The sequence below is a fragment of the Leptosomus discolor genome, chromosome 4, assembly GCF_034619465.1.
Source record: "Leptosomus discolor isolate bLepDis1 chromosome 4, bLepDis1.hap2, whole genome shotgun sequence".
Classification (NCBI taxonomy): Eukaryota; Metazoa; Chordata; class Aves; order Leptosomiformes; family Leptosomidae; genus Leptosomus; species Leptosomus discolor.
In genome coordinates, this window is record NC_141394.1 from 43489222 (window position 1) to 43505743 (window position 16522).

At 36.8% G+C, this 16522-nt stretch overlaps 1 protein-coding gene across 1 annotated transcript in view; it reads right to left on the reverse strand.

The window, feature by feature from the left end:
* GLRB (glycine receptor beta) overlaps positions 1 to 16522 on the reverse strand; it is a 46835-nt gene that overhangs the window by 27621 nt on the left and 2692 nt on the right. Inside the window, exons 2-3 of the mRNA XM_009954354.2 lie at positions 7171 to 7277; positions 4516 to 4583 (exon numbers count right to left, since the gene is read on the reverse strand). Coding sequence (XP_009952656.1) covers positions 4516 to 4583; positions 7171 to 7277 — 175 coding nt within the window. The remainder of the gene's footprint in view (positions 1 to 4515; positions 4584 to 7170; positions 7278 to 16522) is intronic.

Sequence of the window (16522 nt, forward strand, 5' to 3'; positions counted from 1 at the left end):
AGCTTGTGACAGGATGTACTTGGAGAGGAAGGCTGACGTATACTTGAGGCAATACAGAAAACGTAGAAGGAAGCAAAAAGATGTCAAGATACAAATCTGTGGCTAGCCAGACAATGATGTGCAGAAGGGCTTCTCAGAAGAATACGAACTATTATAGCATCTGGCAGAATAGATTATGATCTGGTATAAATCTACTTTGAAAGAAGTCTGCAACCAGTCCTCTCAAATTTGGGCAATGAATTTTAAGATTCAGTATGTGAACTACAAACAGGTTCAATAGGGGCTGAAGAAGTGGTCTGCATGAAGCACATGGTCTTCCTCCTATACACTTTACAAATGTTCTTTGAATATTGCAGAATGAATAAATTATTTTATAATAAAAGAGAGTGAAAAAGGAATTAAAAAGCCTGAAACTAGGGGTGGGGGGTGGAAGAGATATTCATCAGCACTAGAGCATTAGGAGGACCTGGCAAGTAAAAGGAATCAGAAATATTCTACACGGCTTTGTTTTCCCATGAAATTCCAACATAAGGCAAGTTGTTTTCAGGGAGGTTGAAAGGGGAGGCATTCTAGGAAATATTTCAAATGCAACCTACTAAACAGTGGGCATGTGGCCAGAAAAACTCCTCAGGCCAGAAACCAGGCATAGCCGATACAACTCTCTCTGCAAACTGGAGCACATAGAAGATCATGCAAATGCTTTTTCTAGATGAACTGCACTCATACAAAGAAAGGAAGCATAATAGTACTGTCTTTACTAAAAGCAGAAAACGGCATTTTTAAGATCAAAATAAGGAAACCAATTTTTTTTTTAATATACATAAATACTAAAAAGACCTTTCTGTAAGGTTTTAAAGTAAAGGAGAAGGAGGAAGAGGTGTTTTTCCATTTGAGTCAGTGAAGAAAGGTTACACTGCAAGTACAAGCCTTGAATATAGATTCTGTGGACAGAGGGTCAGATCATCAGCACAACTGAAATATTACAGCTATACGGGTATTTACACCAGAAAGGATCTATCCCTAGGAATACTTGACTAGTCATCCAGTCTATAACAGTTTCAAAATGTGTAATAATCGCCATATTATCCTACAAATTTGCTGTCTAAAAAAACCCCTGCAAAATCAGAAGCAGAGTTAGCATGGGGATCCTAGACAAGTGGTCTAATGAGCTAGAAGGAAACAAGTTACAGGATTCAAGATAAAGGGAGCTTACTGGAAAGTAGCAGCTCTGGTATAAGCTCTTCTCCATTTTAGCTGTACAAATTCTTATTCTCTCTGTAGTTAACTAATTTTTTGTTTATTTTTTCCAGGTTACTTGTTTGATACGTGTGTGAAAATATCGTGATTCTCTCGAGTATTCAACAACACAACATGAACACGACCCTTTCTAGACACAGAGCAAACTTTTGACCTTCAGTTTCTTCATAAAGGCTTGACTAAAACAATACAGGCTTCTGGGCATAGGATCCACATTATGGGTGCTATCTTGCTTCAAACCAGTATTACTTCAAACCTGTTGATGCTTTTCCATAAACTCCCTTCTCTCTTAAAACTATGTAGACTCTACCTCAGTGGGAGGTAATCTCCACTCTTTTTTGTTGAGCCAACTGCATAGCTAAGAATGCAATCGTCATAGGACCAGAAGGACAGCAAGCAAAAAATAATTGAAAATAATTTCATGGGATTCCTGAAATATGTGAGGAACCATCAGAACCTGCCACCAGGATGGCAAGGTGAGGGACACTGGGGGAGCCTGTGGACTAGTTAGAAGTTCCAGATATTAAGCCCAGAGCTGGCTATTTCAGAGAGAGGTCTAAGAGCAGGATACAGGACATCTTGTGGAAGATACTTTAACACCTGCCTGAACAAAAGGAGATTGACATGCTGAATGGCCTTTTCTCACTGGCACTCTATGCATTTGTTTGTTGGGCCTTCTACCACCACCTCACTTCTAATCACCTGGCACCCATGGTTATTTTTCCCCACCCTTCCATCACCTGAAAGAAGGAATCACCCCTTTACCATGGCTAAAACAGGATGCTTTACACCCACTTAGATTTTGCGAAAATGTATGAACTCAGCTACTACAGCCAGGAGCAGATACAGAGCCAAGAATCATCACAATGCTTCATTGACTGAAATACTTAGAAATGTATTATTTCACAGATTTTTGATATCAGTAATAGTATCACTCCAACCAGTTTAGTAGCTTCTGGTAACTTTAGGGACAGTCAAGAAATCAATATTCCTTGTGATTCACACCAATGCCTGAGCCAGCGGAGATGCAGGCAGCCACTTTCTTCTCCCACGCTGAGGAACCTTTTTCAGCAGTTCTGTTACTGCCTGCAAATGCCTCTCCTTTCTGAATGCAAGAGGCCCCTCTGGTCCTTCACAGACTTGGTGCGTCAGCTTCAGCAAACACTTTTCCTGTGATTCTGGAGGTACAAGTTTTTTCCTAGTTTAAGAGACTTGCTTCTACTGTCTGGTGCATTACCCAGACCATATGAAGACAAGTACCAGCCTATCCCCAAGAGAGCTGTAGATCCTGAATGTCCACAGGACCCAATGTCCATTGCAGCAGGAAGAGTTTCCCAAGTGATACATGGCAGAACAGAGTGACCATTTCTTTTGTCAGTGCTTCCTGTGATACACTGAGGCAATCAAGAAGTAATCCAAACGTCACATAAACATGCTTAGCTACCATGGTGATTGGCTGGACGTAGAAATCTAAATAAAAGCATAAATTAAAGTAAGGATGGTGTCTAAAGTTCTGAAATATGGAGGAGAGCATGACTTATCTTACAGAACACCCTAGTAAATTTGTGAGTGACCATATCAGGAATTCACAGACAGGCATACAGGTATGGCTGTAGAAAGTGTATTTAATTTTGGCAGGGGGGGAAATACACCCCTTACATTCATGCTTTGTTACTATTTGGATCTGGGTGAATTGTAAAAATTCTGTAAAAGTAACTTTTTTAAAGCATGCAATAAATCTCAGAAACTTGAAAGGGCCATCTGGCCTAATATACCTGCCACCTCAGACACTTATCTTACTCCTATTTTCCTGCTCTTCCTCCCTGCCCCTCTTTAAACTTCAGTCTCCTTTTTGTTTTCAGGAAATAAATCTCGAGGTATCTTCAGCATACTTACATCCTTTGTTTTAATATCACTTCCCACTAATGCCATAAGTTGACTTATTATCATTTGCAATTAAATCTAAATCCTTTATTCACTCCCAGTTAACGAAACAGAAATTTCTGGCCAAGCTGTTCAAAAGCCGTTTCAGCCATCACATATGTTTAACTCTGAGCAGCTCTGCAGTCCTACTGAAACGTCATTAGGGTATCATGTAAGCTGGTTCTGAATTTTAACTGGGTACTTACTTCCACCAATGCCAAAAGGTGTTTTATTATTTACTAGTCATATTATGGTTTCTTTCTTCTGTGCTATTATAAGTAGGAATGCTTCCTTAGTCACAACATTAAAAGAAGCAGCCTGATAACGGCAACTGCCTCAATGCTTTGGATGTAGCAGATCACCAAAGTTATTTCTAAATGGGACGCTCAGGGAGCACCTCAGAACTCCCACTCTGAGTGCATGCCCTGGCTGTGTCTTCCCGTGTAACGGCAAGACATGGTGTACTCCCTTTTTTTTTTTTTTACAAAAGAAAAACCTTGATAAAGCCAGAAGATCTTCAACAATAAATGTATTTTTTTGGCAATATTTTTGATGTTATTTATTGGTAATACCATTGCAAAAATGATCTTCAAGTCCCAAAATATTGGAAAGGGCTTTGCTGAAATGACTTCCTACTTTGAAACAGATTTTATTTCTTAAAGAAACAAAAAAAATCAAAATTGTAATAAGGACTATTTGGTAGTCTTACCGACATGTTGAAATTTTCTGACTGAACTGGAAACATTTTTAGAAACTTTGCTCTCAGTTTATCTCTCTCACACAGTAAATAAACAGGAGTAAGAGTATGGTCGTTGATGAGACGTCTACTCCTTTACTCATCTTCCTTCTATTCCTCCACGATCTACTCCTATCCTCAGATCTACATAAAACAGAGAATCTGTATGCTTCAGCCTTATGCATGTATGTTCTTTTTCTCTCATATACAGGCCTAGCATTTTCTTCAGTAATACACCAAGTAACCTATATATTAACTCTCAGGAAGATTACTTAATTCATACTACCAAATGTGTTCTTTCCCTGAACTTAATAACTTATGGAAATAAGTGTATTTCTTGCATCTTAGAAACCATGGATTTCCTTTCATGTACATCAGATTTTAAAAGCTGTAACAGTCTGTGGACAAATATAGAGCGAAATAGATTAATAGGTTTATGCCATAAAGCACAGTCAGTTATCACTAACCCCATTAACTCAACTCTCAGTGTCTACAATCATAACAATCATTTCTACTTTATAGTTCATAATCGTCAGCCTGAAATTTAATTTAATAAGAAAATCTCCATGTGTGCTATATTAATTTCATTTCAGTCTTACCATAGTTGTCTCTTGAATTGAACCAAAGCTGTTAATGAAGATGTTGACTGCAACATCGACTGGAATTCCTTTAAAAAACACACAAAAAGATATCTAGTGAACTGCACAATCCAGTCAAGGTACGTTATCTGTCTTTTAAAGCTCCTTTATACTGGTATCACAATGCAAAATGTTTTTTCATAAGGTCACATAACTTTATCTTTTCAAGTTAGTATATACACAGTTTTCAAAAGCTGTGGTTTAATCTATTTCCATTGAAAGCCAATAGAAATCACAAAAACTTTTTTCAACCTAGTGATAACAGAAAAAAAAATCCTTAGTCCAAAGTCCTAAGCTTAAAGCATTTCATAAATCATAAATCTGAATAATTTTCAAACTCCATTATTTTCTGTTATCACAGAATGCACAATCCACTACTACTTTTGCACACGGTGTAATGGATAGAGGCAATTCACATTTCTAGCAGCAGACACTTTTAACTGTCAAGGTCGTTACAACTATCTATCATCCTAAGTTACCAGTTTATGATTTATGATGAGACATTTACCTACACTGCAAGAGGATAATTTGTTGTGCAAGTCAAGTACATAACTGTAAAGTATGAAAACAAGCAGATAAAAATTGTTGCATGCAGCTTTGGTGTGAGAGAGTTGAGAAGCTGGTCCATTTTACAATGGTTACCAATTTGCTAAGAAAAATTTCTAGAAGTCAGCAGCTGTGAAGATATTAAGATGGACTGGATTTTTTCCTCTTTTCCACAGCCAGGATTCCTGTAGTTGAAGAGGAATGGTGTGACAGCTGCTACATCTGCCCTCTGTCACCCTGCGGGATCTGATTGGCAGTCATTTAATCTGGTGGTAACAGAGAGTTATCACGAAGCAAGGAGAAGTGGCCTGATGGTTGTGAGAACTAATTATGGTCCACTAGTTTTATTTAGCACCTGTGTCAGTATGTACACTAGATGCACGTATCTGATCTCATTTACACTGTTACAAATACTTTATTCACTGGGTTTCTTCCTATTTTCAGCAACAAAAGAGATACAAGACTATGAAGACTATTTTGACAGAGTAAGCAAATACAGTATAAAGTAATACATGTCTCATCTAATAGTTTGCCTGTCTGCATAAAATATTTCAATGTACTTTTAATACATAAATTGGAACACAATCTCTTGGTTCATCAGAAAATCACTAAGATAAATTTTCGCTTTTTTCAGCTAAACCAGTTTGTTGGGTTTTTTAAAGTCAGACCAGTTAAGTGTCATGCGTTTGGTTATGCAATAAGCATACTACTTTGTTTAATGCCTGATGCGTGTGACAGAGCACCCACCACACCACTAGTAGCCAAGTGTGCACGATCTCTTCCAGATTTAAATAGGAAGTGCCGTCCAAGAAAATCACTCATGTGTGAGGAATGTTTTAACATGAGCAAACCACTTGTCAGAAAATGTTCTTTTTCTTCCACCTCCCTGTGAGTTAACATTACATGTCCTCTCTTTTCCTTCCGTCTTGATTCTTACTAGACTGCCAGCAGGGTTATCAAAAAAATAAAGAAATCTGCAACATGCTTTCTGATTACAAGCTGATCATGCTGAAGAACAGGTAGAGCATAGGCTGGATGTTTATTCTTTGTGAAAAGGCTCAGTGGTGAAAACATAAATATGATTCTACAGAGAATAAGAAAGAAGCAGGACACTTGCTGAGAACTGAGTTTAACACATTTATAAAACTTAAACAGAACATCTGAAAATGGTCTCTGCAAAAGCACAACAAATATTATAGATTTCCAAATTTCTCATACTATTGACATGCATGTTAAAATACCTCTTAAGGTACATATAATTACATGTAATTTTTAAAATTAAAGAACTGATTTATGTAAACTGTAGTGTCTATATTGTTATAAAATCGTCTATGTCTTTTTCCAGTAGGGAAATAACGTAATTCCTGGAAAGTGTCACTTACAGCTGTAGGAATTTAATTAGAGGTTTTGCAGAGAATATGTATTCCTGCCTTTTCTGCACATGTAAGGAAACCACATCTGCCTACATGGAAGATTCCTACTACCAGGGAGACGTTTTAAAGTCAGAGAATGTGTTTAAATACATTACCTATTTGAAATCCCTAAGTGTGTAAGCTGTTTTACTAACACATCTTTAAAGAATTTAATAACTGTACGGTTTCCAAACAGTGTTACTGATGATCTCAATTTTTATAAAGCCACCTTAAAGGATATCTATAGAGAATTTTGATGTTTTAAAATACTGTAAAGCAGAGATACAACTAAAATCTAATTAAATGTAGGGATAAAAAGATATTTTAAAAACTTATTCTGTAAAATCTAATTCTACTTTTAAAATATTTTCTAAAATATTTTAAAATAATAATAATTAATAATTATTAATAATAATAATAATAAAGCATCACATATTATTACGATCACAAAATCCTAACATACTACCTTTCAGCTCAAAAGGGTAAATACCTTCTGCAGTTTCACACTACCTAGGGAAAGTCCCATTTAAAAAAAAAAAAAACCCAAAAAATCAGGAATTTAAGTTGTGAATATTATCTCTATATAAATTTTCTATGTATGAAAAGAGCAAAAGTTAAGTTCCAAAGATTAAAAAAAAGGCTGAAATATCTGACAAACCTTTGAAATTAGGCCTTATCCTGGGATCATAACTGAGCAATAGCCTATTCAAGATATTGCTGGTAGAATTAACAGGTACTCTTGCAAGGTCTTCAGCTGATTGCTGGCTGTAAAAAAAAAGTGCATTAGTTACTATTAAGGCAGAAACAGTCTTAATACTAAAACTAAAATACTAAAAACTATTAAGACAGTGTGCTTAAACTTAAGTAATTTTAAAGTCATGCCATGAATGCCATTTCACAAGAAAAGTATGTCCAGCATTTTCAGGTTCCACACTGTATAGTCTTCCTTTCATTTTGACGTTTCAGTATTTTTCAAGAAACCATAACAAACGCAAAAACTCTCCTATATACTCTTAATTGTAATCTTGGAAGTAAAGAAACAGCAATTCACTAATTGTTCCCTTCCCTCCTAACATAAATATCCATATGGACATGATTTCTTTATCAGTAGAAAGCAGCCACCTGAACTATTTTTAGTGACTGCCAGATTAGGAACATAAGTAAACTGACAGCTACTTTGTAGGTGCCAAACCATGCAGAGGTTTTTGGCAGTCTCCTGCTCTCCATGCCAGTGCCAGATATTCCACCGAGAGCTGGAGCAATTGCATAATTTCTTTGTCAAGTGCTAATAAAAGCTTTGTTATGGCAAACCAGGCATTGGATTCTCTGGTTTTGCAGGGGGAGTATAAACATCTCAATTTACCTTGCTGTTATTGTGCTGAGTGTTAAATTAAAAACAGTGCTAAAATTAAAAGGAACCTGTGACAGGTAAATGTAGCTACAAGAGTAACATGAAATTGAGTGTAATAAAAAGCAATAAGGGTGCATCAGTCCTCACCCCACGTCCTTTAAGCACCTAGCAGGCTGATAATGTCAGGTAAATGAATTTGTACGTTGTCTGTAGAACCTGTTCAGTGATGTTTTCTAATTTTGAAACCTGTCTTCTAATTGCTTTTCTGTCCATTTTATGAAGACTATACTCTGCTTTCTGTCATTATAATTTAGTAACCAAGATGCCATGTAAAAATAAGACAAACACCCTACAGAGGCTTAAGTCGTACGCATCAACATCAGTACCTCCAAATGTTTTCCATACTCAGTATCAGCGGCTGTTGCCTCCTTTACCCTGCCTAATTTCTTCTTTTCATCATTCTCTCCCATATCAATGTCAGCTTGACAGACCTACGAGTTATTCTTTAGAGTATCTCAGTTCACTGCTAGTTTTCTTCTCATCTTTCAGGTTCCTTCATGTCCTCTGGGATTTCTGCATTATCCAAACATTTATTGAAGAAAATACTTACTCTCTGAAAAGCTTTTGGCCAGCTTAAAAAAAAAAAGGGTATGAAGGTATCAGACCTCCTGATTTTAAGATGTCAAATTATAGTAACTCCTCTTCAGCACCTTCCTTATTGACTTCTGGGAAATTAATTAATTAATAAATAACTGCCACCATTGCATGACATCACTATTTGATTGAAAACTGGAGATGAGGCCAGATCCTAGCCCTTGTAGAGCTTTTACAAATAACCCCACCTTTGAAATCAACTGTTTAAACTCAAACCACAAGGGAAAAAAATAACAGCAAATGAACAAGATCTGCTGACTTGGTAGCACTTGCTCTGCCTTCACAATGAGATTTATCTCTTCAGTTAACATTTAACAGCTAAAATGTTTATCAATAAACCTGTGAAGTAGTTCCTTATTATTAAAAATATGTCAACCATTTATGATAACATAACTGCATTTTATTCTGTCATACTCTCTGATACCCTTTGAGTATTTTATCCTTCAGAAACAAAATAGATTCATGTTTTCCCTATTGTATCCAGGATATTTCTGAAACCTGAAGTTGCCTATCTGTCTAACTATTTGCATGCATTTGCTTGATGTTATACATGAGTGAGAAAAGTATGTCTAAACTCAGCTGTGACAGTAAGTAATCACTCAACCCCTCCTTGAAATTTCAGACTACTCACCAGTCATTAGCAGGATTAGTATGAATTCTGAAGGCTACCCCAAGATGTAGCTACCAAAAAGTGTGTATCCCTGAGTATAGCTTAAACTGTAACACACCGGAGGAGAAAAAATTGTGCAGCAGCATTAAGTGGCTGCAGTATATAACTCCCCACCCATCTCTTGCGAACGCACTAAAACCTCTGTGACATTTAACAACCACCCAAGGTGAACTACTTGTTCTATCAGAACTAACCCAGAGATAAATAGCACACTAACAAAACAAGGAACTTTTTACTTTCAGTAACATATGTTAACTTCCACGAGTATGTCTTGTGTACAATAAACCCCTGCTAATTTAATATTAGAGTGATTAAATAGCAATAGGTGTTCCAGCCCCTTTGAATAATTGATAAATTCACCTTCAAACAATTCTCTCAGGCTTGTGATAATACCTTTTTATGTTTGACTTTGATTTGGATCATTATGCAAAAGAACTAATTTATTCCCTGAAGTGGTCAGGCAGTTTGACTAGATGATCACTATAGGTCCCTTCCAACTGAAATATTCTAGTCTAGTCTAGTCTAGTCTAGTCTATTCTACCTCTGTAATTTTGAGATTTATATTTAGTTTTCAGTGATGACCTTTACCAATGAACAGGTTGCTAAAAAAATTTCATTAAACAGCTTTGTATGCTTTTTTGCAGTTACCACTAATTGGACAATAGCAAAACATAAATGTAAATGTTAAGTTTATCTTTCATTTTGTAGAAGTAACAGAACAGAAAATAATGTTCATTTAACTAAAGGCAGGCAAACACTCTGCACACCTTATTATATCTGATACAAAAAGGTTCATGGCATTGCTTCCTTGCAAGTCGCACATCTTAAAACCTACAACATCTACATCAGCTGCCTACAGAAATTTTATAAAAGGAGGGTCTCCTTAACACAGGCAATAGGATTTCTTTCTACATCATATATGCCCAATATTAACAAAATATCAAAACGAAACCAAACAACAACTAATGAACAAACAAATTTTTTTTTTTTTTTTTTAAATTTCTGCTACGGATTATAAAAAGAAGTTTATTAAATAGTGACAATGGTAATCTGGACCACATGGGGTAACAAGGACAGATAAATACAATTAAATGCAATAAGGAAAAGAGGAAAAAAGTCTGAAAAATTAAATGAGTGAGCATCAAACAGCAAAAGAAAGCCAAATACAGCTGACAGGTATATTTGTCTCTTCAAGTAAGCGGAATAAGGTGGTAGTTTTGTGAGACCTGAGCTGCACTGCAGAAGTACATTAATGCAAACATCCGTTCAGGTTGTTTGTTCAAAGGTTATCCACAAATCAGGCAAAGGGGATTTACTGCGCTGGGAAGACAGTGATGGGAAGAAGATGTGGCAGCACTGCTTTCTACTAAAGAACATCATGATCACATCTTCCACAGGTTGTTACTTAGACAAGTGTAATGCGCGCACATTTATCCTCATTCATATAAGAACCAAGGGAAATACAATGGCATTGGCTGTTCTGGGTTGGGAGAAGAAGCACAGAGAGTCACTAATTGCTATTTTTTAAAGGTGACTTTGAATGAGGTGGTTGGAATAATTACTGGGAAAAAAGCTCTGCTGAGTATCACTTATATTTTCACTGTGGTCTTTTACAGCATGCTGTCATGGAGCTACCATCATTGAACAGCACTCATGCAACTAAACATCATCACAAGGACTGGATTTCCTTCAGACAGTCTTGCTGATGGAAATGCCTAAATTTCACCTGCAAATCAATAAACCATATGCGTAGCTGTTGGTGAGTTAAGAGGTTATGACACTTTCAGAGTGATAGATGAGCAGAACGACTTAACGAAACAGTGAATGGGATGGGTTAGGCGCTTGGAGAAACAGGCTGGGACTATTCATGCCTAAGGTATTTACCTAAAGCCACCACCAGCCCTGCTTAATCGGCCACTCTGGAATGAATTAATGATAGGCAAGTGTGCAGACTACCCAAGAGAAAAAGAATTTGAGCTATCTCCCTTCCTGAAAGAAGCGGTACTTCAATTTGCTGAAGGCTGTCTGATTCCCATATAACAACACTCACACCAGCTGAGCAGTTACCACTTTTTATTATTCAACCTACAATTTTCACATTTGTGAAAAGCTGATAACTAGCCTAAGATTTCCCTTGGATGTCCACCACTTAGGGCATGCGTTGTAATTTTAATACATTAATTTCAACCTGTGTTAATGTATGCGGAGCTGTTGTAAAGCATTAAGAAATGGAAATGCTGTAGCACTCTTCACAGTAACTAATGTGTTCTAAGCAAGATATGGTGAATACCAAGGGGTAAGGCAACAGAAGTGTCACAGTTGCCATAAAGAGAATTTAAAAGCAAGTAATGGTAAAGCTAGAAATTGCCTTAACAAGAATTTGGCCTAAATAAAACTTTTGAAAAAAATCCCACCCACGGACACCCCAAACCCAAAGCATGACTTCTCTTTTTCTGCAAAAAAAAGAGAAAACAATCAGTATTCTCAAAAGTGCTCTCACTTCTACAAACAGTGTCCTCATAAGCCAGAAAGAAAACAAAGTACAGTTAGTCTTTCAGCATAACATCTCTGTGTAATTTGACTGGCCTTTCTCTAGTCTTTGGGAGGTTACTTCTGGTACCACTGGTGAATAAAAGAATAACTTTAAATACTGTATTTCACAGGATATGCAGTGAGGTGCCCACCTCTTCTTCCACAGCAGCTCTACACATTTTATCACTGCCTTTGAAGAACACAATTAACATCTTCAATTGTTGGCAACCGAATTTTTTTTCATAATTCACTAATCAAAATCCAGAAATTTAGATAAGCAGATATGCACAGCAAAAGGAAGCATATATTACACTTAGTTTGAAATTTATATAGCTTCATTACATTTGCGTTAAGCAAATGTGTCAGAAGACATTATATCTCTGTGGGTTATCATGACATTTAGCCTCTCAGAGCTCACTGAAGTTACAAGGAGTCCTTATCACACGCAGTGCTACAGGAGGATGACTGGAGAAAAGAATATAAACAACATTCTACACAAGTGGGAAGGAGAACTTTTGCTGTTGTATTAATTGACCTATTGCCCTGATCCTTAGTCTTAAGACCCCATTATGCTGAAGAATTTCTAGTTTTAGAAAAGAACACGAATATACTTTTTATTTACAGCATGACAACTGGGAAAAAAAAAAAAAGTCATGTCAGAGGGATGTATTCACAGGCCATCTTATAACACACTGCAGTCCCGACAGTCAGGTAGCATGCTTATTCTGTTGTTGGTGTTTGCTTAGAGTGCATAGCTTGGATAACCTAGCATTAGCTTTGTCTTTGCATATTTGTAGATTACTGCTGACAGACAAAAATATACATTCCAACTCACACTGTTCAGTTATCTCCAGCAAAATTTCCTATATAATGCTGAAACAACAGATTTTAGTACATTTTAACTAATCTATGTGATGGAAACTGACATTTTAGTCATATAACACAGCAGTGTATATCTGAGAATGTTAAAAATAAATTTTTGGAACTACAGTATCTATCATCTCACCATATATTGTAAGTACTATTGCCCTAATATAAACTACTGGTGTTCTGATTTGCAGGCATTTGATTTTCTGAGTGCAATAATTCAAAGCATAAAATCAGGTTAATACAAATCAATGAGATGCTACATAATTCTTCTGAGAGATCTCTATGATCTCTAGCATGCTTAAGAGCTACATTTTCAAACTGTACCAGGTGACATCTCTGTTACTAGGAAGAATAATTACGATGCCTCCAACGCAAAGTGGTATCACTCAAATTACATTAAAGCTATGGAACTCTGAATAACTGTTTATGTGCCCTCACAAATGCAGTTGACAGCTAAACACACGAAATTACATATGCAACTTCAGTACCTAAATTTGGAGGTAATGCAGTGTGGTAAACAAAGAGAAAGGTTCCTTCATCATGGAATTTGAAACAGAAACCCAGATTGGACACCCCAAATTGTGAACCCTGAACTGAGGGGGTGAAATGGCTCGTCTTCCACCACCTAGTAGATAGACCAAAGAGCATAGTGTCCTGATGTGGGCATGTAAGCAACCTTCCTGAAGCTGGGTGGTGCGAATAGCTCAGTTCGCGTCACTACTTCAGTCCTTGCCTATCAGAAACCTCTAAGTCCAGCTTTAGTTTCACATTCAACATTGCCAGGGTTAGACATCTCAAGGAATGTTTATATGGTAATCTGAAGTGCCTTCTTGTTATTCCCTAAGCTTGAGAAAAGCAAGCTGATTCATCTGCCCACCACAGAGTCGGTAGTCCCCAAACCAGTAGAACCAGGTTAGCATGGTACTTCACCCAGTCTGACTAGTACTGTTCACAGCAGGCCAACCATGCTTCCACTTCTTAAAATTAGCGTGTTTGCTCCTAGCTTAGGCATCTCTGCATCCTGCTGAAGTCCCGACCTAAGTGACCCTTGTGCATAATGAACCTGGTGCATCCTGTCACGTCCTGATATCGCATGCAGAGATGAAACATGATTAGCATCCAGATGTTTAAACAGAACTTCAGACATTTTAAAAATAATTTATCCACATCAGTTCCTTGTCCCACTTTCTTACGCCCAAATGCGTAAGTACTGAGGCAATACAGTACTTATCTAAGGATCTTGGAAAAAACTAACCACCTTGTATGGTGGTATAAGTGGAAAGTGTTAAGTAGAGATACATTCTATATAATTTATCTTTCAAAGATCCATCTGGTGGAGTTGAGAACAGAATTTATTGCTATGGATTTTCTTGCACTTAGTTGTAGTGGGTGTAATTTAACCTGCAGATCCAAGTATTTTCTCCATCTGGAGGTTGTATATGAAATACAAAGTCTGTAACTTCACCACACAAAATGTAGTGTTCAGAATGCAGTAAATGCTGCCCACTGAAAGAGAGAATTTCTGAATGAGAACCAGCCTACCATGCTTAATTACTGTTTTACAAGAGAACTTAGGTTTTGCTTATATAGCTTTATCTTTTACTCCCCAGCATGTTTATCCAATCTGAAAACAAATTCCCAAACCTCCTGGAATGTGGCCCTATCTGTCCAGGATCACAGCTTTCCAGGAGAGTTACATGCTATAGAATAATTAAACCATTGACCAACTGCTGTACTATGGGACACAAGAATTTTTATAGGAAACAGACCTGGGCTCCGCAATGTACTTATCTTCAGAATGACTGTGAGATGTAACTGCCTCCACAACCAAATTCAGGCTTTTCTTTCAACTTTATTCCACCTTTTCCCACAAACTGTATCAACCCTCCCATCATACCTACAAATAAAAATGTTCACAAACTATCAACAGTGTCTTCTACAAGACTGAATGAAGACAGAGGTGATTCCACTTTCCCACCATTTACATTTTGATGATGAACACACAGGGCTGATAGGCAGGGCATGTATACCCAAACACTTGATATAATTTAAAAAGTCCTCGTCCATGGGAAGGTATAGAGGATACAAAACATAAGATACACTTTGAACTTCTACTTTAGTCTTTATGGGAAGAAAGTGTCAGAAGCTGACAGTTAACCATGAGAAATTTCAGGCAAGCTTTCATACAACTCTCTGTTTGAAACACATCAAAGGCTTTTTTCCATAGTTCCACTGTCTTTTGTTGTTGTTTTTTAAAAGAAGCTGTTTATTGAACCTTGGCATCTGTGACCTTTCTAAGCCTCTGCCCTGGCAGATGGCACAAGCCATGTTTTCTGGAGGGCTTAGAGGGCCATTTCACAGTTTCCAAAGTAGCTGATATGCTTTATTGAATACAAGCCAAAACATGACTTGTACTCCTGCTTTGTGGGTAAAGACATCTCCATAGATATCATACAGTATTTAGTTAACCATCTACATGGATATAAATCTCCATGTGGAAAAACACACAAAGGTGAGGAGGGACACTATTTTAAAAGCACAGCCTTGATATCCAGACAAAAGAATGAGATTTAGTGATTGAGGTTATACTCTCAGCATCGCCGCAGTGTTAAGAGACACTGTGGGATCTTCAGAAATGAACACTGTGCAAGCGAACAGCTGAGTCACACTAAAACTATAATTAACAGGGATAGTTGTGATTATGAGCACAGTCATAAGTGATTTTGTTAGCTGCTATTTGACACTCTAACATCTCCGTGCCTTCTATAACACCATCATAAGCAAACTTTCCTTTCCTTATAATTTCATTTGTCTAGAGACCTTGAAATTTTTTAGCACTTCTGGGCTACTGAGGATTGCGGGAATAACAGCAGCAGCTCAAACATCATAAAATGACTGAAGTACTTATTATGACATAACAAAAGGGAAAACATTTTTCAGCAGTGCTCTTAGAAAAAGTCACAGCTAAGTGTCCAACATGTTTACCAGAAACAGGTATTATGAGGAATTATGAAGAAGTTAATAAGGAGTAAGTAATAGGTAATACAGCTGATGAGTATTCTATGATCAACAAAGAGGTTAAGTGACTAAATCCATCTACAGCTGTATCGCAATCAACTGTATTCAGTACAGCGAATTTCAAAATAAGCTTTGTAAACAGAAGACTGTAATCCACAAGACTTAATTTTTTTCTTGAAGAGATGGACCTATTTATTTTTATTTTATTTTTTAAAATTTTTTACATGGAGACAAAACGCAAGAGTTTTGTTACACTAAAGCTTTATATTTTATTGCACTATACATCTGTGGAAGCCAGCTTCTCAGATTTATGTTGCAAACCTCCCTGTTACACGACTTTAGACCTAATATATCAATTTCTTTGCTAACCAACAAACATTCAGGAATCAGGCACAGGTATAATTACTCTGTTTCATTTGGAAAGCCTGAGGTAAGAAGGACAATGATCTAAATATATGATGTGAAATCTTACATCTGTTCTGAGCAAGCACTAAATCAAAATAAGAACCAAGTGATTAAGCATGAAACCCCTCGATAAAAAAGCTGAGAAAAAATGTTTCAGAAATAAATGAAAATAAGATGGCAAATCATGTCACTATCACACAATGCACTGAGAAGTACAGCATTATGAATAATCGCAAGTAAGAGGTTTTGCTCTAAGGTACAAAACAGAATTTTCCTAATTGAAGGAAGCAAATATCTGTTTATGAGACAATAATGAACTTTTTATAGGGTTTCTAATCAGCTTGTTTTCAACTTACTCTAATAGTAGTTAATTTCATGCCAGAGGGGTGCATTTGGCAAAAGGCATGTATTTTGGAGAGCCATAAAAGGAAAGTTCAAGTATGCTCAGTTTTCATACAAACAAATTCATGCTAAAGTCCCAAATCAGTCTTATAACCATCCATTTCTTAA